Source organism: Furipterus horrens, unplaced genomic scaffold (assembly GCF_987537825.1).
Source record: "Furipterus horrens unplaced genomic scaffold, mFurHor1.1.pri manual_scaffold_10, whole genome shotgun sequence".
NCBI lineage: Eukaryota > Metazoa > Chordata > Mammalia > Chiroptera > Furipteridae > Furipterus > Furipterus horrens.
Genome location: NW_028327180.1, coordinates 39,790,038 through 39,815,830, shown reverse-complemented (window position 1 = coordinate 39,815,830; position 25,793 = coordinate 39,790,038). Strand labels below are relative to the sequence as shown.

Here is a 25,793-nt window from a genome sequence, read left to right as displayed (position 1 = left end):
GATGAAGAAAGAAAGAGTGCCCTGGCTGGTGTGGCTCAGTGGATTGAGTGCCAGCCTGAGAACCGAAAGGTCACTGGTTTGATTCCCAGTCAGGGCACATGCCTGGGTTGTGAGCCAGTTTGGGGACATGTGAGAAGCAACCAACCTATGTGTCCCTCACATATCGATGTTTCTCTCCCTCTCCTTCTCCCTCCCTTTCCCTCTCTCTAAAAATAAATAAATATTTAAAAACACTTATTTAAAAAAAAAGAAAGAGCAACACCTGATTATTAACCAATGTCACCCCAATAAATTCAATTTAAAAAAATAAGAGATGGGGCCCCAAGACATTGAATTCAGCTTCACTGATGGGGAAACAGAGGTCAAGAAAAGTTAAGCTAACTTGTCCATGGCCACAAAGAGCAGTCCTAGCACAGCTGAGATTCAGAACAAAGTTTAGTCCCTCCCAGACCATTATTCAAAGACTGTGGAGACTTTTGGTATCACTCACTTTTAAACGCAATTTAAAAAAATTATTTCAATAAAAATATATCCAACAACATGTCATAAATTCAAGGCAAGTGTTTTTTGTTCTCTTCACTGCACTTCCTGGTTGCTCAAATGTGTCATAAATAGTACCTCTTGCTCAAAGAGTTGTCCCCATCCCCCATGCTTGACCCTTGATTCCTGGGCTAGGGGGAGTGAGGATTCAGCCCCAGAGGCTCTAGGGTGCCCACTTCCCAAAAGCAGGAATCAGGGGAAGGAAAATGTGGCAGAAGCAGGGACAAGATGAGGTGGGCTCACCCTCTGCTGTCCTCCCGCTGCCAGGAAACAATTTTGCAATCCTGACCCCTCCCTTTCCCCTGCCTGGCTCAGGTTTAGCCCTGATCAGGAACAGGATGTGGGTGGGGACTTCCCTATGCTTGGTGCCCCCTCCCCCAGTCCAGGCCAGTATAAGGGCAACTCACCAGACCGAAGGAACCTAAATGGAAAAGAGAGAGGCTGCCATGTCCTCTTGGAGCCCAGAGCGAAACCAGAGGTAGGTTCCCACCCTGCTGTCCCTGGGCCGACTTGGACTACAGTCAGTGCATAGATATTCCGTCTCACCCATGGAAGTCATAGGACCCAACTGTAGACCTACAGGCTGGAACAGACCAACACTCAGGCTCTAACTAGGACAGGCTTGCACACACTCACCTGCAGACGCCCCAGGCAGGGAGCTGGGGCCCTTCCTCAACATCAGAGGCCTGCTGGAGGGACCAGGAGGAGCAGAAGCCCCAGCCCTCTGGCCAACTGTAAACCACCCAATCCCAAGGCCAAATGCCTGCCCCCAGACCTGCTTCAGGCACTTTTCATATTCAGAGTCTTGCTTGCACCTGGAGCCCTGGATTTTACCCAAGTGCTTGAAGCTAGATGGAGCTGGACACAGATAACCTAACCTGGTTTAGTCAGGGCTGTACTGAAAGAGGAGGAGCACAGAAGAGAAACTGGGAAAGTCAGAGAAAGCTTCTTGGAAAAGGGGGCATTGGAGTTAGGGGCTTTGCAGGATGGGTAGGAGTTCACTGGCTCTGCCTTTAAAACATAAAAAGGAGGTGGAAGTGACTGCACTAGTCCAGCAGAGCAATAAAGAGGTATGGTTGTGGGGGGTGGAAGTAGAGATGAGAAGTGGGCAGATTCTGAGTATATTTTCACTGAGCTGGATATATTTTTATTTTGGCTCATTAAGTACCTTTTATCATTGCCTGCAGCCCAAGGGGCTTGGACTCTCATCTTTCTAGAACCCTGTTCCTGCTGCTAATAATCGTGGCCCCTTCAGCCCAGGGAGTCACCCCAAACCCTGAAGCCTGTCATGTGTTCCAGTCAGAAAATGGCAGCTCTGTCAACTGCCAGCCACCTGCCAAATTCTCCGAATATCTCCGAGCCGACGCCATCTACCTGTCTGTGGAGTTCTACAACCTCACCCAGCTGCCATCGGACGACATCCTCCGGCACATCTCCAACCTCCAGGAACTGCACCTTTCCAGCAATGGGCTGAAGAACCTCTCAGCCAAGTTTCTGTTGCCTGTCCCTCAGCTGAAGGTGCTCGATCTGACCCGCAACGCCCTGACCCGGCTGTCCCCAGGTCTCTTCCAGAACTCCGCTGCCCTTCACACCCTGGTGCTGACCGAAAACCAGCTGGAAGTCCTGGAAGCTTCGTGGCTGCATGGCCTGAAAGCCCTGGCACATCTGGACCTATCTGGAAACCGCCTCAGGACACTGCCCCCCAAACTGCTGGCCAACTTCACCGACCTGCGCATCCTTGACCTCAGCAATAACCAGCTGGAAACTTTGCCCCCTGACCTTCTAAGAGGGCCTCTGAAGTTGGAACGGCTGCACCTGGAGGGCAACAGGTTGCGAGCACTCGAAGAGGGGTTGCTGGTGACCCAGCCAAGTCTGCGCTACCTTTTCCTGAGTAATAACCAGCTGGCCACGGTGGCGGCTGGCACCTTCCGAGGTCTGAAGCAGCTGGACATGCTGGACCTTGCCAACAACTTACTGACCAGGGTGCCCAAGGGGTTCTGGGCATCCCTGGGAAAGCCCGGAGCAGGCCAGGACATGAAGGATGGCTTTGACATCTCTGGTAACCCCTGGATGTGCGACCAGAACTTGGATGACCTCTATCAGTGGATTGTGGACAATAAAGACAGGATGTTCTTCCGGAATAACACATGTTGTGCTGATCCTCAAGCCATGAAGGGCCAGACACTACTGGCTGCAGCCATATCCCATTTGAAGCCTAAGGCTGGGGTAGAGATGGATAGGGATGGCCTGGCAAAATACTGCACCCCACTAGACAATTAATCCTCCCTTTTAAGGGTGAGGCAGGTTTTCCATAGTTGTTAGACCTATTTTGCCCGTGCCTCCCAAAATGCTTCTTAGGCTGTGAGGCCTCCTTGCCTTTGCTCAAGCTGTATCCTCTTCTCGGAATGCCTTCCCCATTTCCCAGATCTCTTGATCTCGCAGTTCCCTCAGCTCCCTCGCCCTCCCTCTGGCACATCCCAGCCACACTGGGGCAGTCTTTACCTGGCTCTGGCTCTCTCTCCCCTAGTTTCGGGGGCTCTGAGTGCAGGGCCCAGGGCTGAGTTTCCTCTTATTTATCGCTCAGTTAAGGGTCAGACCCGAGGGATTTAATAAATAATTGTCAAACAGAATTGGACAAGTTGACATTCACTGTGTTCCTGCATCTCCCAAGTCACTGTGTTCCTGCAACTTCCTAAATCTCCAGGATGAAGGAGGAAAGAAGAGGCATGACCCAGAGCTTGGGGTGCTGGCCTTGAAGTCCCAAATGGATGGCAACTGGGATCTGATGGCCAGTGGGTGGTCCTCCTCCTCCCTTCTATCCTGAGGCTTAACTGGAAATAAAGCCCTGACCATTACCCAGAGTGTCATTTTACTGGTGGATTCCTGCCAGAGCTTGTGCCCTGGGGAAGGTTTAAATTAAACCAGATTGCTTCAGGTGTCCAAACAATGTGTCATGCTGGCCAGTGATAACCCAGGGGGCAGCCACCCAGGGCAAGCATGGGCAGGCTGGAAAGGGCTGAACAGATGGGCAGAAGCCCAGGGAGCTATGTTCTCACAACTCAGAACCTGGAGCCACCTGCTGACACGGTGCCGGGCATAGTGGGAGCCAGGGTCAGATCTGGGGAGGCTGGGTCTAGGAACGTTTGGGCCATGCTCATTTTTTTTTCAGTCCTCTGGGAGGCGTCTCGTGCCCACGTTGGTGTTCATACCAGGCATGATGATGAAAAAGCCAGGGAGAGCCGAGTTTAAATCGAATCCCTCAATCGCTGTGGGACCCAGGGCAAGTGGTTTAAGCATTCTGAGCCTCAATTTGTCCATCTGTAAAACGAGGACCTGAGGGAAAGGGCCGGCCTGGCTCCTGGTTTAGTTAAGTGACAGATTTTAAAAAATAGAACAACGTTAAGGACTTGCCTAAGGTCACTGGGCGAGGAGGTGGGGGCTGTGATCACCCTCCACTGCGGGCTCACGGAAGTAGCTCAACCCATGGGCATCCAGCGTCCCCAAACTGCTCTGGCAACCGCACAGCGTTCTGGGAGCGCCAGAGAAGAGCAAGGGAGCCTGGAGCCCCGCCCCAGGGGCACACCCCCGCACGGCCTCTCTCTATTGGTCGGTTCCCGGAGGCTCCTCCTCCAGAGCCACTATAAGGCGCGCGAGGCTGGCAGGGGGCGGAGACTGGAGCCCGAGTCTGGGGTCCGTGGTGGTATCTGGGGGCTGAGGCTGCGCGCACCCAGGTGAGTGCCACGCGGGTGGCGTCCAGGAGCGCTCCACAGGCCCGGGGCCCCAACTGGGTGGGCAGGCGAGGGTCCAGCAAGAGAGAGGTGACGGGCCACAGCAGGTGGCTGAGACCCTTGGCCCAGTTGGCTGAAGCTCAGGACCAAGTTGGGCGGGGACCACGGCTCTGAAGGCATGGGGTGTGGAGGAACTGCAGGCGGGAGGGGGGTGTCTGAGGTCGAACTCCCTACTCTTAAGTCAAGCCTAAGCTGACCTTGGGCCCAGCACGGACAGCTATGTGCCTGAGTTTTCCTGACTCAGACTGACTGGGTTTATTGGGATTCTACAGTTACCACTTGAACCCCTGTAAGGGGCTCCTTGTGCAGTTCTGTCTGGGGCAGGGACAGCAGGGACCTTCCCTACTTTGCAGAAGGGAAAACAGCCCAGAGAAGTGAAGGCACTTGCCCAAAGTCACACAGCAGATAATGGCAGGATTCAAACCCCGAGCCCATGCTTTGAATCGCTACAGGGCCACCACCTTGCCAGAGGCTCTCTCATGTGCACCTACTGTGTGCTGAGTCCTGTGCACTATCTGTGCTCCTCATGACATTCTGAGGTAGGTATTATCATTACCCCATTTTTCAGATGAGAAAACTGAAGCCACAGGAGGGAACAAGACTTGTTGGAGTCACAGAGCCCAGACAGACAGAACCCAAGGCCTGGGAAGGAGCAGGGAGGGCTGACCCCCGTCACTCTGTCCTGCTCCCCAGGTGACCTTGTTTGTAGCAAGCATGTCAGAAGATGAGGCAGCTCAGGATGGGTCTGCACCCAGCTTGTGGGAGCAGGACCAGCAGGTGAGGGGCTGCACCTCCTACGGAGCAGGGCGTGGGGAAGGGTGGGGGACAGTCCCTTCCTGAACAGCTGCCAGCTGGGTAACCCTACCAACTCTATCTTTGATACAAGCATCTCATTCTTACGGCATTTTGGGCCATGGAGGATGGCATCTCTGCACCTCCTACCATTTCCCAGAGGGGCACAGAGAAGCCCAGGGAGGGGGCATCTCTCCAAGCAGACCCATACCTCCTTGTTTCTGTGTCTGCATCATGGCACTCTTAACAACAACAAAACAACAACAATAGCAGCACTCACAGCATCTACTCTGCATCAGTCACTGTTCCAAGTGTTTCACATACATTGGCTCCTAGCATTTCGATCATAGTCCTAGAAACTGATTTTACAGACTGGAGACCAAGGCACCAAGCGGTTCACTCATTTGCCCAAGCTTACACAGCTCAGAGGGGGCCCTTAGCCACCAGAGTCTTTCAGAACTTGTCACATTGTGTGTGTGCCATTGAAAACAGGAGCCTGTGAACATCTTCATGTAGGTTTCCTCTGCTGTACACAGCCAGATGCTCAATACACATTTCCTCAATCAACCCTCCTGCTTACCCCTCATTCTGGCCCATAGAGATGAAATGGGCCGAAGTGGGGCTGAGACTCTCACCTCCCTGGAGGCCCTTATGATGCTTCCCCTTCCCACAGAATGCAGTGCAGCGAGTTGTGGCCCTGCCCCTGGTCAGGGCCACGTGCACTGCCGTCTCCGGTGCATATAGCGCAGCCAAGGATAGACACCCGCTGCTGGGCTCTGCCTGCCGCCTGGCCGAGCACTGCGTGTGCAGCCTCACCACCAGTGCCCTGGACCATGCCCAGCCACTGCTCAGCCATCTGCAACCTCAGCGTGAGTCCCCCTGGCCAGAGAGTCCTGTGGTTGCCCTGTGGTTCCATCCTCTCCTGCTCCATCTGCATAGTATGATCTGAGGTGGACCCCATGACCTGGTGTCCCTCTCAGTCTTACCTATCTTGTGTGCTTTTAGTCTGACTGCCCCCCATCCACCCGTGTTATCCTCGCTCAGTCTTTATTTGCCTGTCCCCCTTCTCCTTTACCTGTTGGTGTATTATGTTTTATCACCTGGCTGTCATCTGCCCTTAGTAGTTTACTTGTGGCCCCCTCCCTCTCCCCCCATTCCATAGGTCTTGATGTCCTTCTCACTTGTTGGTTGGCCTGTTGTGCCTTGGGTCCCCTTTGCCATTCCCACCTACCTTCCCCATCTGGCCTTTTGCCCTTGCCTCCACCTGTCCTGAGTCCCACATCTCCCCAGACCTGTGACCAGCTCAGGAGTCCCACCTGACAGCCCAAGGGGCTGAGGGTAGAAAGACCCTTGGCCTCATGTCTGACTGAAGAAGGGAGTCACCTGAGGGTCCCAGTCCAGGGCCCCCCCACCTCCTGCTTAGCGGGCTTGAGTGACCTTGTGCCTGCTCACTGGAGCCTCTGAACTGAGCATGGGTGTGGAGTGACCTTGGGGCTGGCAGAGGCCAGTGGCAGGGCAGAGGTGGGGAGAGTAGAGGAGGCAGGGCCCAGCCTGATGGCCTACCCATACCCTCAGGGTCCCAGTCCCTCAGGGGACCAGCCAGGTTGCTTCTGCCATGTGGGCCTTCTTTGAGCTCTCCCTATCTCTCTCCCTCCCTCCCTCCCTCCCTTTCCTCCTTTTTAATCTCTGCTTCTCTCTCCAGCACTCCCTCCTTCTGTGTCCCTCTCTGTGTCCCTATCTCCCTTGTCATCTTCCGGACTCTCTCTCTCTCTCTCTCTCTCTCTCTCTCTCTCTCTCTCTCTCTCTCTCTCTCTCTCTCTAGTGGCTACAGTGAATGGTCTTGCCTGCAGGGGCCTGGACAAACTGGAGGAGAAGCTACCCTTTCTCCAGCAACCTTCAGAAATGGTACAGCACCAGACCATGGGGGCCTGCAGGGGGTGGGAGTTGGAGGGAGGAAGACAGCCTCCTCCCAGACCCAGCCTGAACCCCTCTGCCAGTCAGACTCTGGGACCAAATCAAGCTTTGGTCAACTAAAAAAACACCAGCCAGATTAAAATAATTGGCACCCATATTTACTGACCACTTAATATGTGCCAGTAGGTGCTGGTAATTCCTTTATCCACCTTGTGAGGGAGATATTTTATTTTTCTCCAATTTATAGAGGAGGAATTGAGGCCCAGAGCTAGGAAGGGGCCAGGAATCCTTGACTCCTAGCTGCAGGGGCCAGGGAAGGGAGCCAGAATCTGACAGCACCTGGATCAGGGGCCCCTTCCTCTAGGTGGTGACCTCAGCCAAGGATGCAGTGGCCAGCAGTGTGACAGGCGTGGTGGGCCTGGCACGGCAGGGTCGGCGCTGGAGTGTGGAGCTAAAGCGTTCCATGAGCCACGCTGTGGACGTGGTGCTGGGCAAGTCGGAGGAGCTGGTGGACCACTTCCTGCCCATGACCGAGGAGGAGCTCGGTGAGTCCAGTGCCCTCCCCACCCCACCCCTAAATACTCCTGCCCATGCCACATCCCCAGGGGTTACATATCAGTCAGGTTCAAGACTCGCTCAAGGACAAATCAGCAGGAACGTGGAGCTGGAGCCCATCCCTGACCTCCCACTCCACTTCCATGCCCCCCTAGCCCGCATCCTACTAGAAACAATCTGTCCAGATCCCAAGGGCATAATTGGCCTAAAGACTTGAGAGGGTCATGGTCTCAAACTGGTACCCCTCAAAATTATATTGTCTGGCCTATACAATGCCTTTAAGATGTTTTCATTTATTGCATGCATTTAACAATCAGATTTTGTCCTACAAATCCTGATTTCTGGCTTGCCTTAAAAAACTAGACACTTTAGTTAAATAGCAGCTACCCCCTTAAAGCCTACCTTTCTCCAGTGTTCTAATATTGTCTGCTGGCCCTGGACACAATTTGACTGCTGAACCCCACTTTATGGCACTAAAAGACATGTTGACATACATCCTCCTCAGCACAAAAGCTGTGAGGCATTTCTGAAGCACCTACTGTGTGCCAGGCACTTGTGATATATTCTTTAAGAGGCAGTTTAGTAGATTGATTAATAGTTTTGCCCAGACTGGTGGACATTGTCCCATAAACCAAAAGGCTGCCAGTTTGATTCCCGGTCAGGACACATGCCTGGATTGCAGGTTCAATCCCCCAAAACCTGCAAGATGCGACCAATTGATATTTCTCTCTCACACTGATGTTTCTTTCCCTTTCTCTCTCCCTCCCTTCCCCTCTCTCTAAAAATAAATAAATATAGTCTTTTAAAAACTTATTTAAAAGAATGGTCTAGAGCCAGAGTACCTGGGTTCCAATTCCAGTTCAGCTTTTTGCACACTGTGGGACTTCACCTCTCTCTGCCTCAGTTTTCCCCATCTGTGAAGTGGGGCTAACAATACTGCCTACACCATAGGGTTTAGGGAAGGTTGAATGAGTTGATACTAGTAAAAGGAAACGATAAACTTGGGAGCCCATGGACTTGTCCACCCAGAAGGAGGGTGAACAGACATGCACGTGGTGTCCATGCTAACCCTTGTCCCCCATCCTGTCCTTTAGCGGCACTAGCGGCTGAGGCTGAGGGCCCAGAAGTGGGTTCGGTGGAAGAGCAGAGGAGACATCAGGGCTACTTTGTGCGCCTGGGCTCCCTGTCAGCACGGCTTCGCCACCTGGCATATGAGCACTCTCTGGGGAAACTGAAGCAGAAGAAACACCGTGCCCAGGACACACTAGCCCAGCTGCAGCAGACACTAGAGCTGGTGAGAGCCCTCTGCCTGTCCCCACCCTATAATGCAGGCCACTAAGCATGGATTGAGTGGCAGCTGAGTGCCAGGTCCCATGCTAGCATGCTAGACTGAAGGGAGAGGCAGAACTGGGCTCAGCTGCCCCTAGCTGTATGTGCTCAGGGTTGGGGAGAAGGGTTGCCTGGGGCTAAGGAAGCTCAGGGGCTGCTAAGAGTCAGCCTGAGGAGAAGGAAGGGGTTTTGTAGAGAAGGAGTAGGAGTTGGAGTGTATAGGCAGTTAAGGCAGGTTCAGAGTGGGAGAAAATACCTCTTCCTTTGCTCTCCTGCCACCAATCCCAATCCTCTCCAGCCTTTAGGTTCCAGCTCACAGTCAGCTTCTTCCCCCATTGTCCATCCCTCCCTGCTCCAAAGGGACATGACATCTCCTGCTTAAGTTCAGATGCCCCAACCTGCTTACCCCACATCCCCTCTCCCCATCTCAAGTGCCTAAAGCTCTGTATTCTCGCTCCATAGTCTCATCCCCTCCCACATCTGACGCATCAGCCATACTATCAGCATTGCCCTCAAAACCTATCCTGAATCTACCCACATCTCCTCCCTCCTCTTCCTCCATCCACGTGGTTCCCCAGGTATCCTCCTGGACCGTCTGTCCTCCCCATGACAACCACCAGAGGGCGTCTGTGAGCACCGAAGTTGTAATTCACCGAGCATAACGTCCTCAAGGTTCAACCATTTTGTAGCATGTGTCAGAACTTCCTTTTTATGGCTCAGTAATATTTCATTGTATCGATGGGCCACGATTTATTGCCCTGTACTGTGTACTAAAGGCATAGTGGCTCCTTTAGGATATTCACAGTTCCAGCTGGAGGATCAAGGTCATAACGTGGAACACAGCAGGGGCTTGTGGGACCCAAGGAAGGGATCCACCCAGCCAGAAGGGGAGGAGGGAAGACTTCCTGGAGGGGTGACATATGTATTGAGACTAGAACTGGAGTAAACTAGGAAGGGGGATGGGGTGGAGGGAATAGTGATCTGGTAGAGGGACCAGCATGAGCAAATGCCTGGTAGTGAGTCTGAGCTTCAGGGTAACCACGTATCGCAGGGTCTGCCATAGGGCAGAGGAGCCAGTGAACAGGCTGGTCAGGTTGGATCAGCAGGTGTGGAATGTTGTACACAGGAGGTGTTCCCTAAACACTTAATGAGGCCAGATCCAACCCCCAAAATCATCCACCTCTGATGACCACTTCTCCCATCCCCACAGATAGACCTTGTGCAGTGTGGGGTGATTCCCACTGCCCCAGCCCGCCCTGGGAAAGTGCACCAGCTGTGGGAGGACTGGAATGTGAGTGCCCTGGAGAATGGCCGCCGCCGCAGCCAGGTAGGATAGTGGGATTGTAGGAGGTGGTTCTGGGTCTGCCCAGGGTTGCCACGGGCCAGTCTTGAGCTGTGTCTACCAACTGGTGAGGTCAGCAGCTTGGAGTGTCCATGGTGAAAACTGAGACAAGGAAAGTCTCAGTGTCGGTCCTTTAGGGAAACTTTCCCCTAATTCCTGATTTTGGGAAGGCAAGGCTGACTTGTTGTGTCCATGGGGGAAACAGAGCTAGGGAGATAGTCCCATTGTGTCCATGAGGAAAATAAGTCAGGGTGAATACCATTGTGTCCATGAGGAAACTGAGACAGGGCTGTGGTCTCGCATATGTCCATCCGGGACACCGAGGCCCCGCCCCGTCCCTCCCCTCTCTGCAGGCGGAGCTGGAAACGCTGGTACTGTCCCGAAGTCTGATGCAGGAGCTACAGAGCTCAGTGGATGCACTGGAGACCAGCGTGCGGGGCCTGCCCCAGGGCGCCCAGGAGAAGGTGGCAGAGGTGCGGCGAGGCGTGGATGCCCTGCAGGTGGCCTTCGCCGACGCCCGCTGCTTCAGGGACGTGTCCGCAGCGGCGTTGGCTGAGGGCCGGGGCAGAATGGCTCGGGCCCATGCCTGCGTGGACGAGCTGCTAGAGCTGGTGGTGCAGGCCATGCCGCTGCCCTGGCTCGTGGGGCCCTTCTCGCCTATTCTCATAGAGCGGTCGGAGCCCCGACTCGATCTGGAGAACCTAGTGGACGAGGTCGTGGGGTGCCCTGACCCCCGTTGGGCGCACCTGGACTGGCCGGCCCAGCAGAGAGCCTGGCAGGCCCAGCACCGGGACGGGACAGGTCTCCCGGAGGACATTCCAGAGGAGCCTGAGCCCCCCAGCCGTCCCAAGCACACTCTGATGCCAGAGCTGGACTTCTGATCGTGGGGAGTCTTGCAGCCAGAGGCAGCAGGAGGCTTCCTACACCTCCATATCCTGCTGCCCCCTGGTGGCCACGCAGAAGCACTAACACCAAATGCCTTGACCTTGGCTGAAGCATGGATTTGGAGATTCCAGCGGAATTCTGAATCTAGGCCAGCTTCAGTGATATCAGACCTTCCCCAATGTTTCCCTTGGACATATGGGGACATGAACCTAACTCTGGTCTGACTAGTCCCCAGCTCGATTCATGTCTGTGGTCACTTGTTCCCTAACCCCAAGAAGCTGATCAAATCTCAGAAACACATGTTTTGCCCAATGGCTTCTATTTGGGGCTTTGAAAAGTGAGCACTCCCTTATTCCCCCAGCTTGTACATACTGAACTGAGGGGCCCCCAAAGATGCGGGGTTGCACCAGCTGGGCCTGCCAGACCCACCTGCTTTGCTTTTTGGGGTATGCTCTCCAGAATAAAGGTGCTTTGTGTTGTCCAAAGGCCCATGGCCTCTGTTCTGACGGCAGGGGGAGGGGGGAGTCTCAGTTGCAGGGTGCTGGGAGCCTCAGAGGTGTGTGACTACATGGCACAAGTCAGGGTTTGAGATTTGAAAGGCGTGATGCCCCCCGCCAGCTTGACATCCTGTCTGTAGTTCCACCTTTAGTGCCCAGCCCACCTAGGTTTAGCACTGCCCTTTCAGATGTGCTTCCTGGAGTGAAAGTTCACACTTTAGTATAAATGAACGTCTTGGAAACTATAGGGAGCAGGATCTCAGGAGAAACAAGTTAAATGGGTCAGACCCTCCTATATCCACCTCCCTGGACCCCCAGAAGCTGATCTTGCTGTGGTTTTTCCACTGGTCAGGATTGGGGAGACAGAGGCAGAGCAAGGGCCACAAGGCAGTCTCATGGGGGCCCTCCCGTGTTCTGACTACATTCTTGGCTGCCCCTCAGACTCCCTGGTGGCTAGGCAGGGTGTTGGGAAACCAGTCTGATTCAATGAAGTCAGGGTGACCCCTGGCTTCCCTGGGACTCAGCCCTGACTGCTTCCCGCTGGCCAGATTCACTTCACTGCCCCTGCTCAGGAACCTCCCTGGCTCCCTGTCACTCGGGGTGAGTCCCAGTCTTGCCTACAGGTGGGCAGACAAGCGACTTCCCCTCTCCAAACCCGTTTTCTCCTCTGCAAAATAGGTTAAGTCGTGCCCAATCCTAGTAAACACTTCACCCACAGCAGCTATTATTCAACTCATTCAGTCAACAAATATTTGTAGAGCACCTGTTGTGTGCCAAGCACTTCTCTACCTTGGAGACATGGCACTGAACAAAATGGATAAAAATCCTATCCTCTATGGCTTAATAATACAGTAGGAGACAGACAATAAACAAGAAAAATAAGTAAATTACTTTTCTTAGTGTCAGAATGAGAAAAATAAAAGAGAAAGACAATGGGAAGTGTGTAGGGGTTCGAGAGGTATATTTTTAAGTAGGAGAAGGGGTCCAGGAAGGCCTCTCTGAGGAGGTGACATATGAGCCAAGACTAAAGAACATTCCAAGCAAGGGGCACAACCTATGCAAAGGCCCTGGGGCAGGACCTTGCCTGGCCTATTGGAGAAAGAGCAAAGAGGCCTGTATGGCTAGGGCAGAGTGAGGGGGAGAAAGGGAGTATGTGAGGAAAGGGAACAGGTCATCCAGAGCCTACAGGCCATGGGGAGAAATTGGGCCTTTACCCCAAGGGAGGTGGGAGCCCTGGAAGGCTGTGGGCAGGAGCAGGACAAGACCTGACTTGGTGTTTACAATCATTATTATTATTTTTGCTGGGTACCCCTTTACCTCATTGTGCTGTGGCAGCCCTAAGGGGAAGGGCATGCCCAGGATCCACCCAACCCAATGTCACCTTTAGGAAGTATTGGCTGGAGAGTCTGGGTGATCCCGCCTTTTGTTTCTTGACTATTTGTTTGGGCCATGGTCCAAGGAGACAACCTAGGGGTCCTCAGACCCAGAGAGAGGACCCTCCATTCTTCCAGCTGAGAGCCCAGAGCCACCAGCTGGGTCTTTCACCAGCTACCACCAGCACATTACTGGCATCCCTGTTTCAGAGGCAGGCAAGAGGGAAAGAGCCCAGGGAGGGCATGGCAGTCACTCCTCTGGTCATGTGTGCACCTATCCACAGACAGGTCGTTCTACACATAGCCTCAGGGTCTGGATTTGAATCCTGTCTCTGCCACTTCCTGGTTCTGTGGCCCCAGGCACAAAAGGACTCTTCCAGGAACCGACCTTGGATTAGCCCCAGCCTACCATGCCTGGTTCTCACTCTTAATGTGCCCCTAGCTGTCAGTGCTCTGCCTTGGTCTACATTTTGGCTCCTTTCTCAAGGGAAGTCCCTTTCAGAGAGTGCCATGTTCCCTCCCTGCTGAGGACAGATGCTACTCCTCTCTGCCTGAACAATGCTAAGCTAATGCCTGTTGATCACCTGCTAGGTACCAGGCAAAGGGATAAATAAGTCACATGTGTGACCTCATTTCACACTCACAACCACCCTGAGTCAGTCCATTTAACCAAACGTTTATTAAGTGCCAACTGTGTGCCAGGTACTGTTCTATTGCAGGGAACACAGGGAGGGAGGGAGTGGTGTGGGTGTCTGGGAATGAGTACTGTAGGCATAAAGGAAAGCACATGTAAAGGCCCTGAGGTAGGAGGATGCCTGGAGATTTAGAGGAACAGCAAGGAGACTCCTGTGGCTAAAGTGATCAAGGGGGAGAGAGCCAAGGGAAATGAAGGAAGAGGGGAAGCAGAACATTGTAGGCCACAGTGAAGAGTCTGAAGGTGTAACTGAGGCCAAGGCATCCCAGTAGAGCTGAGATTTGAACCATGCCCATCTCATGGATGAAAAGAACAGGCCAAGAGGGCATATAGGCCAAGTTTCAGGGGCACAGGATGGCCTGTGACTCACTCAGCTTGGTGGGGGTGGTGCCGTGGGCAGAGGTGGCCCAGTACGGAGAGAAGGGGAAAGGTGTGGGCCCGGGGCCCATTCTGGGCAGGGCAGGCAGACACGTGACTATCCAGGGCCCTCCCCCAGCCCACTGGCTGCCTGCCTCTGCTGGCCAGGCCTGTGCCTGCCCCAGACCCTATAAGGCCTGGGAGCTGAAAGCGCAGCCAGCTGCCAGCTGCGCCACCAGTCTCTCCAAAGGACCCTCACACAGTCCAGGTGAGCAATGCCAGGGCGAGGCCAGGTCTCCAGGTGGGTATCTGGGGGTACTTGGCAGCATGGATGTGGGGCAAGAGGCCTGGGATCCCCCATTTATGAACACTCTCTGCCCTGTTCCAGCTGCTTAGAGTATTAACATGTCTGCTCAAGGGGAAGGAGGCCAGGAGCCCAAACCCAAGGGCAAGGTAAGGGGAGGTACAGGAGGGAGATACCCCCAGAACCTTGGGAAGGTGACCTCCACAGTCCTTGGGTTCGGGAGGAGTTTTGCGGGTGGAGTGAGAGGGCTCTGAGAGCCATCATGCTAACTCTTCCCTCCTGTCCCAAGGTGGGGGTGGGGGTGGTTCAAACAGACCTCGGCTCCTTTCCTACTGTGGTGACTGTGGGTGAGCCATGGCCCCTCTCTGAGCCTCTATTTCCCCCATCTGTGAAATGGGGGTCATGGAAGAATGCCTTGGAGATTAGGACAAGCTTTTCCTCTGTCCATGGGAGGCCGGCTGCACCTGCCCATTGTCCAGGCGAGGAAACTGAGGCTTGAAACTTGAGGTCACCCAAAAGCAGGGGCCTGAGGAGGTGTGGAAGCCCAGGGCTGTCTTGTTTTTCCTCCACCCCACCCCAGCCCTGCTCATGCTGCCCCCTCCCCACAGAGCCTGAGCAGCTTCTTGGGGTTCTTGCCTGGCTTCAGTTCTGCTCGGAACCTGGTGGCCAATGCCCACAGCCCAGCAAGAGAGGTCCGGTCAGTTGCTGATTCCGCAAATGCTACCACACCCCAGGCCACCCAGGCCCAGGGTGAGTACACAGCTTCTTAGAGTGGGGGATTTGGACGGGAACCCCAACAATAGGAAATATCCTAGTAGGGACTTCTGGACATTTTGAGGACATTTTATATGTGACTGGCAATGCTCATTTAGTACCAGATGGGGAAACTGAGGCATAAATATGACAGGTGAGTGGCCCAATGTGGCTTAAGCAGCAAAAGTGGGAATGTGAACACAGCCTGTCTCCCTGCAGTACCGCCCATGCTCTCCACACACCCCCCCACATCCCATCACCCCATTTGCAATGCCTGTGGTCCAGAAGCGATCCTGGTTCCTAAAGAGAGACAGTAGCTTCCCTGGAGCAGCAGAGCCTGGGATCTCCCCACCCTCCAGATATTCAGCCAGGGTACTCAAGGCACACAGAGGGGCTGGTGCAGGGGCGGAGCAGGCTTGGGGTGGCTGGCTGGGCTGGGCCTCACTCTGGGCCCAGAGCCCTTTGTCGATGACTTCTGCTCCACATACCCAGGTCTGACAGGCAACTGCCAGCTGTAGCAGGGGTGGGGCGGGGCTCTGACTCCTCTCCCTGCAGCCTCCCTGGAGGGCCTCCAGCACCCAGGACCCAGGCAAAGAAAACACCAGGGAGCCCCTGTTCCAGGAAACCGAGGCCCTGGTGGTATGGGGTGGGGTCAAAGGGAGCCAAGCCCATGGCCATGGATGTCACCTCCTGCTGTTCCTGGCGGGGTGGCTGGGACATTCCTGACCTTTCGGGCTGTGCCTGTCAATTGCGCAATGGGCACCAGGATGGCTGATGCCAGCTCACTTCCCTCGCCTTCCCTGGGGTGCTTGACTAGCTCCTGTCCCCACAGCAGCTACCAACCCGAAGCAGATGGCAAGGGAGGTGGAGAACCTGCCGCCTTCAGACAAGGTGAGAAGGGCTGTCAGAGACTCTGCCTCCCTTGGGGATATTTTGTTTCCTGCCCAAGGAGAGAACAGACACCCCTGTGTCCTACTATGGGATTCCAGGCAGATCCTTCACCTAAGAGCCTCCATTTCCACATCTGTGAAATGCGTTCAGTACTGCCTCACTGCCCAGCACAGTCAAGCTCCAGAGTACTGAGAGCCCCCGGCTCCATGTCTAGCATGATGTGACCCAAACAACAGCAACTCACTCACCACATGTCAGGCTCTGGGCACCATGCTTTATATGGGTTCCTAAAAAGTTAATCCTCCCAACCAGCCTGTGAGGGAGTAAATAGTACCCCACATAATAGGTGAGACACAGAAAAGCTGAGCCACCTGCCAAAGGTCACACAGCTGGATGTGGTAGCTTGGGATTTGAACCCAGGGGCAGTCAGAGGCTAAAATGCACCAAAGCTGCAACCACCCTGTCCTGAATACATGGGGACTGCCCATTTTATCCTGTCCACAAGGCTGGGTCAAGCAAAGGGGCTGATGTAAGCCAGCTGAGGCCACAGCAGGGTTGCAGAGGCCTGATAGCAACTCCTCCACCCAGCACATGCCCCCACTCTGGTCTTCCTAGTCTCCCTCTGCCCTCAGCTCAACTAGATCTTACCGTCTCAGAGGGCGAAGAACCCCAGCAGGTCCTTCTAGCCCAAATGAAAACACACCACGTGCCCCCTTTCCATTTATGCATTCCTTCTCTGCTCCTCTCCACTCATGTTAACTATCTGTAAAGCGCTTTAGGTACCCTGTGACCTGCCCCCCGCCCCCAAGCCTTGAAGGAAGTGCTGTTTTAACCATGATTTTTCAGAAACTGGCTCAAGAAGGCATGTGGCTTTCACACAGCGAGTGCATTAGAGTTGAAATTTGAACCTGGATCTCTGCAGGCACAGAGCCCAAGGTTCCCACTTGATTCAATGCTGGGCAGGAGGCATGTAGTGGAATAAAATTTCAGAGCTTCTCCACATCAGTACTCTGGCCATTTGAGGCAGGATCGTTCTTGGTTGTGAGGCAGTCCTGGGCATGGTGGGGTATTTATTGCACAGCATCTCAGGCGCCCACCTAATCAATGCAAGTAGCGCTCTCTCTCCAGTCACAACAGCCACAGATGTCCCCAGATATTGCCCAGTGTCCCCAGGTGGGGGGTAGGGGACATGCAGGATCGCCCTTGTGAGAACCACTGAATTAAAAAGAGCACACTCATGGCTGCACCTGAGTGGTGGCAACCCTAGGCCATTACAACCCTTTTGTAGTTTGGCTGAACTCAAGATAACTGTCATTGGGTAGTTAAAAATTAGTTATCAACAATTCCTTAAACCTTAAACCCAATACTTGTCCCTGTACTTTTTGTTTACTGCTTTTCCAAACATTCATTCCCTTCTCTTAGTTGAACACATTCATTTTAATGAACAATTTGATCTCTTCACTGTTAACAGGGAAAACCATGCTCAATTTCTGCTAAAAATGAACAAAAGTAATTCAATAGCTATGGACCCCAAAGCCAAGGCACCTTGTCAAGGGTTCCAAAGGTGTAAGAGACCCACTGTCATCAATGGGGAACCTATTGACTTGTGGGAGTAATTTGACACGATGACAGAGCTTGTTAAGCCTTAGTCCTGGAAAACCATAGGTACATTAGGGATGCGCAGCGAGGACACGGGGCCTCTGGATAACAAATCAGGAATCAGGTTAGCAGAAATCTGGGAAGGGAAGTGTCTCCCAGCTCTACTCATGACCACACGTGTCTTTTTGCATCAGATGATCTCTGGGGCCAAGGACCTGGTGTGCTCGACGATGACCAAAACCACAGATGCCATCTCTTCTGGAGTGGCCAATGTGATGGATTCAGCAAAATATATGGGCCAGGGAGGACTCGATGTGACCCGACCTGTGCTCACAGGAACCAAGGACGCTGTGGCCAGTGGGGTCATGGAAGTAGTGGGCATGGCCAAAGGTGCCATTCAGACTGGTGTGGACACCACCAAGACTGTGCTAACTGGCACAAAGGACAACATCAGCAGTGGAGTGACAGGTGCTGTGAACATGGCCACAGGGGCTATTCAAGGAGGCCTGGACAGCTCTAAAGCAGTCCTTACAGGCACCAAAGACACAGTGTCCACTGGTCTCGATAGTGCAATGGGAATGGCCAAGGGTGCCGTCAAGACTGGTGTGGATACTTCCAAGACTGTTCTTACAGGAACCAAAGACACTGTGGCCACGGGTCTCACTGGGGCAATGGGTGTGGCCAAGGGCACCATCCAAACTGGCATGAATACCACCAAGACAGTCCTGACTGGCACCAAAGACACTCTGGCCACTGGCCTCACCGGGGCAATGGGTGTGGCAAAGGGTGTCATCCAGACCAGTCAGGACACCACCAAGACGGTCCTGACCGGCACCAAAGACACAGTGTCTACTGGCCTCACTGGAGCAATGGGAGTGGCCAAAGGTGCCGTCCAGACCAGCGTAGATACTTCCAAGACCGTTCTCATGGGAACCAAAGACACTGTGGCCACCGGCTTCACCGGGGCAATGGATATGGCCAAGGGTGTCATCCAGACTGGAGGAGACACCACCAAGATGGTCCTGACCGGTGCCAAAGACACTGTGTCCACTGGCCTCACTGGAGCAATGGGAGTGGCCAAAGGTGCCGTCCAGACCGGCGTGGATACTTCCAAGACCGTTCTCATGGGAACCAAAGACACTGTGGCCACTGGCCTCAGTGGAGCAATGGGAGTAGCCAAAGGTGCTGTCCGGACAGGTATGGATACCACCAAGACAGTCCTGACCGGCACCAAAGACACTGTGGCCACGGGCCTCACAGGGGCAAAGGGTGTGGCCAAAGGCATTGTCCAAACTGGCGTGGACACCACCAAGACTGTCTTGACTGGAACCAAAGACACTATGGCCACTGGCCTCACCGGGGCAATGGGAGTGGCCAAAGGTGTAATCCAGACTGGCGGGGATACCACCAAAACGGTCCTGACTGGAGCCAAAGACACTGTGTCCACTGGCCTCAGTGGAGCAATGGGAGTGGCCAAAGGTGCCATTCAGACCGGTGTGAATACATCTAAGACCGTTCTTGTGGGAACCAAAGACACTGTGGCCACTGGCCTCATGGGGGCAATGGGAGTTGCCAAAGGTGCTGTCCAGACAGGGATGGACACCACCAAGATAGTCCTGACTGGCACTAAAGACACTGTGGCCACAGGCCTCACTGGAGCTTTGGGAGTAGCCAAAGGTGCTGTCCAGACCAGCGTGGATACTTCCAAGACTGTTCTCAAGGGAACCAAGGACACTGTGGCCACTGGCCTCACCGGGGCAATGGGAATGGCCAAAGGTGTCCTCCAGACTGGCGGGGACACCACCAAGACGGTCCTGACAGGCACCAAAGACACTGTGGCCACAGGCCTCACTGGAGCTTTGGGAGTGGCTAAAGGTGCCGTCCAGACAGGTGTGAATACTTCCAAGACCGTTCTCACGGGAACCAAAGACACTGTGGCCACTGGCCTCACTGGGGCAATGGGAGTGGCCAAAGGTGTCATCCAGACTGGCGTGGACACCACCAAGACAGTCTTGACTGGCACCAAGGGCACTGTGGCCACGGGCCTCACTGGGGCAATGGGAGTTGCCAAAGGTACCGTCCAGACAGGTATGGACAGCACCAAGACAGTCCTGACTGGCACCAAAGACACTCTGGTCACTGGCCTCACCGGGGCAATGGGAGTGGCAAAGGGCGTTGTCCAGACCGGCGTGGACACCACCAAGACGGTCCTGACCGGCACCAAAGACACTGTTTCAACTGGCCTCAGTGGAGCAATGGGAGTGGCCAAAGGTGCCGTCCAGACCGGCGTGGATACTTCCAAGACCGTTCTCATGGGAACCAAAGACACTGTGGCCACTGGTCTCACTGGGGCAATGGGTGTGGCAAAGGGCGCTGTCCAAACTGGCGTGAACACCACCAAGACAGTCCTGACTGGCACCAAAGATACTGTGTCTACTGGTCTCACTGGAGCAATAGAAGTGGCCAAAGGTGCGGTCCAGACAGGGATGGATACTTCCAAGACTGTTCTCACAGGAACCAAAGACACTGTGGCTACTGGTCTCACCGGGGCTATGGGAGTGGCAAAGGGCGTTGTCCAGACCGGCGTGGACACCACCAAGGCGGTCCTGACCGGCACCAAAGACACTGTTTCAACTGGCCTCAGTGGAGCAATGGGAGTGGCCAAAGGTGCCGTCCAGAGCAGCGTGGATACTTCCAAGACCGTTCTCATGGGAACCAAAGACACTGTGGCCACTGGCCTCACTGGGGCAATGGGTGTGGCAAAGGGCGCTGTCCAAACTGGCGTGAACACCACCAAGACAGTCCTGACTGGCACCAAAGATACTGTGTCTACTGGTCTCACTGGAGCAATAGAAGTGGCCAAAGGTGCGGTCCAGACAGGGATGGATACTTCCAAGACCGTTCTCACAGGAACCAAAGACACTGTGGCCACTGGTCTCACTGGGGCTATGGGAATGGCAAAGGGCGTTGTCCAGACCGGTGTGGACACCACCAAGACGGTCCTGACCGGCACCAAAGACACTGTTTCAACTGGCCTCAGTGGAGCAATGGGAGTGGCCAAAGGTGCCGTCCAGACCGGCGTGGATACTTCCAAGACCGTTCTCATGGGAACCAAAGACACTGTGGCCACTGGCCTCACTGGGGCAATGGGTGTGGCAAAGGGCGCTGTCCAAACTGGCGTGAACACCACCAAGACAGTCCTGACTGGCACCAAAGATACTGTGTCTACTGGTCTCACTGGAGCAATAGAAGTGGCCAAAGGTGCGGTCCAGACAGGGATGGATACTTCCAAGACTGTTCTCACAGGAACCAAAGACACTGTGGCTACTGGTCTCACCGGGGCTATGGGAGTGGCAAAGGGCGTTGTCCAGACCGGCGTGGACACCACCAAGGCGGTCCTGACCGGCACCAAAGACACTGTTTCAACTGGCCTCAGTGGAGCAATGGGAGTGGCCAAAGGTGCCGTCCAGACCGGCGTGGATACTTCCAAGACCGTTCTCATGGGAACCAAAGACACTGTGGCCACAGGCCTCACTGGGGCAATGAGTGTGGCAAAGGGCGCTGTCCAAACTGGCGTGAACACCACCAAGACAGTCCTGACTGGCACCAAAGATACTGTGTCTACTGGTCTCACTGGAGCAATAGAAGTGGCCAAAGGTGCGGTCCAGACAGGGATGGATACTTCCAAGACCGTTCTCACAGGAACCAAAGACACTGTGGCCACTGGTCTCACTGGGGCTATGGGAATGGCAAAGGGCGTTGTCCAGACCGGTGTGGACACCACCAAGACGGTCCTGACCGGCACCAAAGACACTGTTTCGACTGGCCTCAGTGGAGCAATGGGAGTGGCCAAAGGTGCTGTCCAGACTGGCGTGGATACTTCCAAGACCGTTCTCACGGGAACCAAAGACACTGTGGCTACTGGTCTCACCGGGGCTATGGGTGTGGCCAAAGGTACTGTCCAGGCCGGCATGGACACCTCCAAGATTATGATTGGCATCAAAGACACAGTATCCACTGGGCTCATTGGGGCAACGGGTATGGCTAATGTCGCTGTCAAGACCAGTGTAGACACTACCAAGACTATCTTGACTGGCACCAAAGACATGATGTCCACTGGGCTCACCGGGGTAATTGGTGTGGCCAAGGGTGCTGTCCATACTGGTCTGGGCACCATACAGAATTGGTTACCTGGCTCCAAGGAAAGCTCCTATGGTGGACTCATCAATGACAGGGACCTGGACAAATGTGGGGAAGAAATTATCCTGAGTCCCCAGGAGGCTCAGTCCTGCAGGGTCTCCAGCCTCCCAGACGCTCTATGTGAGGGCCAGGACCTTTCCAGGGAAGCCGCTATCAGCAGCCATGGCCTTGTTTCCACTGTAGTAACATTTACACAAGGTGCCATCCCAGGCAAGGAAAATGCTGGGTGCACAAGTACGGCCTGCAGCCATGAAGGCGTCACGGCTTTTACAATGCTCCCAGATGAGCTGGAGGAGCTGGGGGAGATCTTCCACCCTATGAATGCCGAGGAGCAAGGTAAGAATAAGATGGGCTGCATCCCACGTCCTTGTGAGGGCTTGTCATCAGTCCAACCCAAGATCTGGATGGCCCTTGGGCCTCTCTGGCTGAGTAATTCCATCTTCCCTTGCAGCTCAGTTGGCGGCCTCTGAGCCTGAGCCCAGAGTACCCACAGCAGACCAGAGCAGCTACTTCGTGCGTCTGGGTGACCTGGCCCACGGCTTCCGCCAGCGAGCTTTTGAGCACACCCTGAGCCACTTGCAGCACAGCCAGTTCCAAGCCAGAGCCACACTGGCCCTGCTTGAGAACTCCTTCAGTCTAGTAAGTGTCTTCCCCTGCATGGGGCACCTTTGTCAAACTATCTCCCCATGGCTTCCCCATCGACCTTCAGTGACCCAACAGTTGTCAGTCACTAAGATGACCACAGACTGCTTGCACCGGGCTTGTGTCCCAAGAAGGAGACAGACAACCAAACCAAGTATAGCAGTGCCCTCCCCTTGTCTGTGGGAAATACATTCCAAGACCCACTGTGGATGCCTGAAACCAGGCAGTACAAAACTTTACATATACTACGTTTTTTTCCTACATACATACCTGTAATCAAGTTTTATTTATAATTTAGGCAGAGTGAAAGAGTAACAATAAGTAATAAAATAGAACAATTATACTATAATAAAAGTGATGTTAATGTGGCATTAAGTAAAATAAGGGTGACTTAAATATGAGCAGTGTGATACCCCAGTAGTTGATCTGATAACCAGGATGCCTACTATGTGACTGAAAAGCAGTGGGGCATCTACAGTGTGGATACACTGGACAAAAGGATGACTCATGTCCCAGGCGGGACAGAGTGTCATATGAGATTTCATCACACTGTTCAGAACAGCCTATTTCAAAATTATGTACTGTTTATTTCTGCAGTTTTCCATGTAATATTTCTGGATCATGGTTAACCTCGGGAACTGAAACAGTGGGAAGTGAAACGGAGAATAAAGGGGGAGTGCTATACCTACAGACAATGGGAATGCAAAGAAGGAAACAAGACAACCATGCAGAGGGTCTGGGCAGGGCAGAAGAGTGTCCCTTTGAGCCACACTGTGAATGCCAAGGAGAGCCACGCATAACTGGAGAGAAGTGGGGACCATAAGAACAGAGTACCCAACCCTGGTCAGGTAGCTCAGTTCGTTAGTGTCATCCTGAAATACCAAGAATGCAGGTTCAATCCTCAGTCAGAACACATACAGGAATCAACAAATGAATGCATAAATGGGTGAAACAACATACTGATGTTTCTTTCTCTAAAATCAATTTTTTAAAAAAAAGTGTGCTCAGTAACAAGCTGGATGTTCAAGGAGCAGAAGGCAGCCAGGGTTGACAGGGTAAACTGAAGGTGGGGACAGGATAGGAGGGGCCCCAGAATCTAGGGTTCAGTGATGTGCAGAGATCATGATGGGGTGTCAGTGGTAGGTAAGGTCTCAGACATCCTGGGTGCAGACCATGCACACCATGATGAGGTGTTGGTTTTATCCAACAGGCACTGGGGTGTCACAGGAGGGCTTTGAGCTGGAGGGTGACAGGATCCCATTATCTATTATTTGATCTTCCCGAAGACCTCATGGGAAATTTGGATTATTGCCAGTTTACAAGACAAGCCCATTATGGCACAGGTGGCTCTAAAACTTGTTGCCCTCCCTCTACGCCACACAAAGGTCTAGACACAAGGCTCCAGTCCAGGCCTAGGAGTGCCCACACTGGCCCCTCATCCTACTCCCAGAGGAAGGTGTGTGAAAGGTCCCTACCAAAAGCCATCATTTCTCCGCTTGGCTCTTTCCAGATTGAGAAGGCCAAGCAGGCTCCAGAAGAACAGCCATGGCCAGATCCAGGTCCAAGAAGTAGAGTGGAGAAATCCGGTACTCAAGAGGTATGTATGAGAGGCCAAGGTTCCCAGAATCTTCTCCTCTCTGACCCCTACTCATACCTCTCCCTCCTCCTGAAGGCGCCAGATTCGGAGGCTCTGTCCAGGGCCTGTGGACTCATCCAACAGCTCCACGTGGCCTACAGCACCCTGGCCTCTGGCCTCCAGGGTCTTCCAGCTGAGCTCCAACAGCGGGTGAGACAAGCACGGCACAGCCTCTGCGAGCTCTATGGCGTTGTCTCCTCTGCCAGCTCCACTGCAGAGCTGCCAGCCGAGCGCCTGGCCCAGAGCCGCAAGAGTGTAGGCCAGGCCTGGCAAGGGCTGGAGAAACTACTGGAGAGCATGCAGCACAGCCCCCCACTCAGCTGGCTGGTGGGGCCTTTTGACCTGCACCCCAGTGGGCAGTAACTGTAGGTCCCCTTCAGAGCCCCCCAACCCCAAACCAGTCCAACTCCCCAAGCTCTGGACCCTGCTGGCTGGCACACGGACTTTCTGCATTAAGCACACCACGCTTCCAGCTCTGAAACTGCACCATCCAACTTTCTCCCCAAGCTCAGCTGGACCTAGGAGCCCAGGGTTGCTAAACCCCTTGACAGAGGGCCTGCCCTTGCAAATCCTGAGCAAGCAGTCCACTTAAGAGAAATGAAACGTGACGGGGTCTAGAAGATTCTCCACTCAGCACACCCCACTAGGAGCCCCATTATCTTTGCAGGGGGCAGGGGTCTTCCACCCTAGTCCAGGCCTTCAGCTACCAGCTTAGCTGGTTGTCCTGTTCCTCTACCCTCACTCTAAAGCATCTACCCCAGCTCTCAGCAAACACCTTGCACCAGAATGTACCAGAATGCCACCATCATCCTGAGGCAGGGTCCCACTGCCTCTGCTAACCCCAGTGTGGCTAAGAGAAGGGGCTTCCTGAGTACAAAGCCATGAGCAGTGACCCCCTCCAGGCTTCGCAGGGTCTTGCCTTGAGAACTAAATTGCTCAGGGGATGAGAAGGTGGTTACAAATCAAACCCCTTCCTGACTTCCGCTCACCCACCTGCCCTGCCCTATAGCCCAATCACATGATCACAGAGCTGAGGTTCTGGTCCCCAAGGCACTTGGGCCCAGAGGCTGCCCATGGCTGAATAAAGGACTTTCTCACAGGGGACAGGGCCCTACGGAGTATATGACAAAATGTCTTGGAAATGTACTCCAGGCTGGAGACCAGGGCCTGCAATGGTTTGGGAGAATCCCTGCCTTCTTGGCCACAAAGGTCCAAGCCCCTGCACCCAGATGTGGAACCTCAGGATGTTTGTCCAAGAAACACTCCCCGACTGGCCTCAGCCTCTCTCCAGCTAAGAGCTGTACATCAGAACACCAGTAGCCCACCCAAGCGGTGTTGAGCTCCTATCTTCCCAGAACCCACACCACACCCTCTTCTCAGAAATGATCAGGTGCTCTGAGCTCAAGGACAAATGGCCAGCTCCCTCCAAGTGTTACCAAAGGCTTCCAGGGTCTAGGAGAGGCTCTACACTGGGGGACTGGGGGACTGGGGGACTGGGGGAACCTTCTGAGCCCGACTTTCCTTAGCCTCTATCACATTAGGTTATCAGAGATGAAGACACTGGGATTTGTAGAAACCCAGCAAAGTGACTTGATTTCAATCCAGCCAAACCAAATGGGGTGAGGAGGGGGAGGACTCAAGAAGTCCCTTGCCACACCATGGTCTCAACAAGGATGGATGAACTCAGCCAGGGGGCCATTGT

General features: G+C 54.0%; 3 protein-coding genes across 6 annotated transcripts; all 3 read left to right on the top strand.

Annotated features, from left to right (window-relative positions):
- Positions 1–922: 922 nt before the first annotated feature.
- Positions 923–3,395, top strand: LRG1 (leucine rich alpha-2-glycoprotein 1). The gene is made up of 2 exons (XM_090288723.1): positions 923–1,018; positions 1,728–3,395. The coding sequence occupies exons 1-2, from the start codon at positions 966–968 to the stop codon at positions 2,818–2,820; spliced, it is 1,146 nt and encodes a 381-aa protein (XP_090144849.1). The 5' UTR covers positions 923–965; the 3' UTR covers positions 2,821–3,395.
- A 797-nt stretch (positions 3,396–4,192) lies between these two features.
- On the top strand, positions 4,193–11,631 carry PLIN5 (perilipin 5). Of its 2 annotated transcripts, none has more exons than XM_090289393.1 (8): positions 4,193–4,271; positions 5,022–5,105; positions 5,794–5,989; positions 6,943–7,025; positions 7,399–7,579; positions 8,684–8,883; positions 10,129–10,245; positions 10,614–11,631. In XM_090289393.1, exons 2-8 carry the CDS (start codon positions 5,043–5,045, stop codon positions 11,139–11,141), a joined length of 1,368 nt encoding a protein of 455 aa, XP_090145519.1. In that variant the 5' UTR covers positions 4,193–4,271; positions 5,022–5,042; the 3' UTR covers positions 11,142–11,631. The 2 variants fall into 2 exon arrangements, with proteins under 2 accessions (XP_090145519.1, XP_090145518.1); XM_090289392.1 differs by having other exon boundaries at positions 4,897–5,105.
- Positions 11,632–14,241: 2,610 nt separating this feature from the next.
- PLIN4 (perilipin 4) lies at positions 14,242–24,509 on the top strand. Of its 3 annotated transcripts, none has more exons than XM_090289390.1 (8): positions 14,242–14,334; positions 14,455–14,519; positions 14,979–15,120; positions 15,959–16,014; positions 17,808–22,149; positions 22,265–22,452; positions 23,966–24,052; positions 24,128–24,509. In XM_090289390.1, the coding sequence occupies exons 2-8, from the start codon at positions 14,472–14,474 to the stop codon at positions 24,452–24,454; spliced, it is 5,190 nt and encodes a 1,729-aa protein (XP_090145516.1). In that variant the 5' UTR covers positions 14,242–14,334; positions 14,455–14,471; the 3' UTR covers positions 24,455–24,509. The 3 variants fall into 3 exon arrangements, with proteins under 3 accessions (XP_090145516.1, XP_090145514.1, XP_090145515.1); XM_090289388.1 differs by having other exon boundaries at positions 15,956–16,014; XM_090289389.1 differs by having other exon boundaries at positions 14,242–14,367; positions 15,956–16,014.
- Positions 24,510–25,793: the final 1,284 nt, after the last annotated feature.

What these genes read in the sequence shown, in the direction of transcription:
- LRG1 (XM_090288723.1), top strand. Translation starts at nt 966, where the DNA reads ATGGAAAAGAGAGAGGCTGCCATGTCCTCTTGGAGCCCAGAGCGAAAC. An exon ending in AGCCCAGAGCGAAACCAGAG is followed by an intron (nt 1,019 to 1,727) that starts GTAGGTTCCCAC and finishes CATTGCCTGCAG; the next exon opens with CCCAAGGGGCTTGGACTCTC.
- PLIN5 (XM_090289393.1), top strand. Translation starts at nt 5,043, where the DNA reads ATGTCAGAAGATGAGGCAGCTCAGGATGGGTCTGCACCCAGCTTGTGG. An exon ending in TCCAGCAACCTTCAGAAATG is followed by an intron (nt 7,026 to 7,398) that starts GTACAGCACCAG and finishes CCCTTCCTCTAG; the next exon opens with GTGGTGACCTCAGCCAAGGA. An exon ending in CATGACCGAGGAGGAGCTCG is followed by an intron (nt 7,580 to 8,683) that starts GTGAGTCCAGTG and finishes CCTGTCCTTTAG; the next exon opens with CGGCACTAGCGGCTGAGGCT.
- PLIN4 (XM_090289388.1), top strand. Translation starts at nt 14,472, where the DNA reads ATGTCTGCTCAAGGGGAAGGAGGCCAGGAGCCCAAACCCAAGGGCAAG. An exon ending in TATGAATGCCGAGGAGCAAG is followed by an intron (nt 22,150 to 22,264) that starts GTAAGAATAAGA and finishes CTTCCCTTGCAG; the next exon opens with CTCAGTTGGCGGCCTCTGAG. An exon ending in TTGAGAACTCCTTCAGTCTA is followed by an intron (nt 22,453 to 23,965) that starts GTAAGTGTCTTC and finishes GGCTCTTTCCAG; the next exon opens with ATTGAGAAGGCCAAGCAGGC.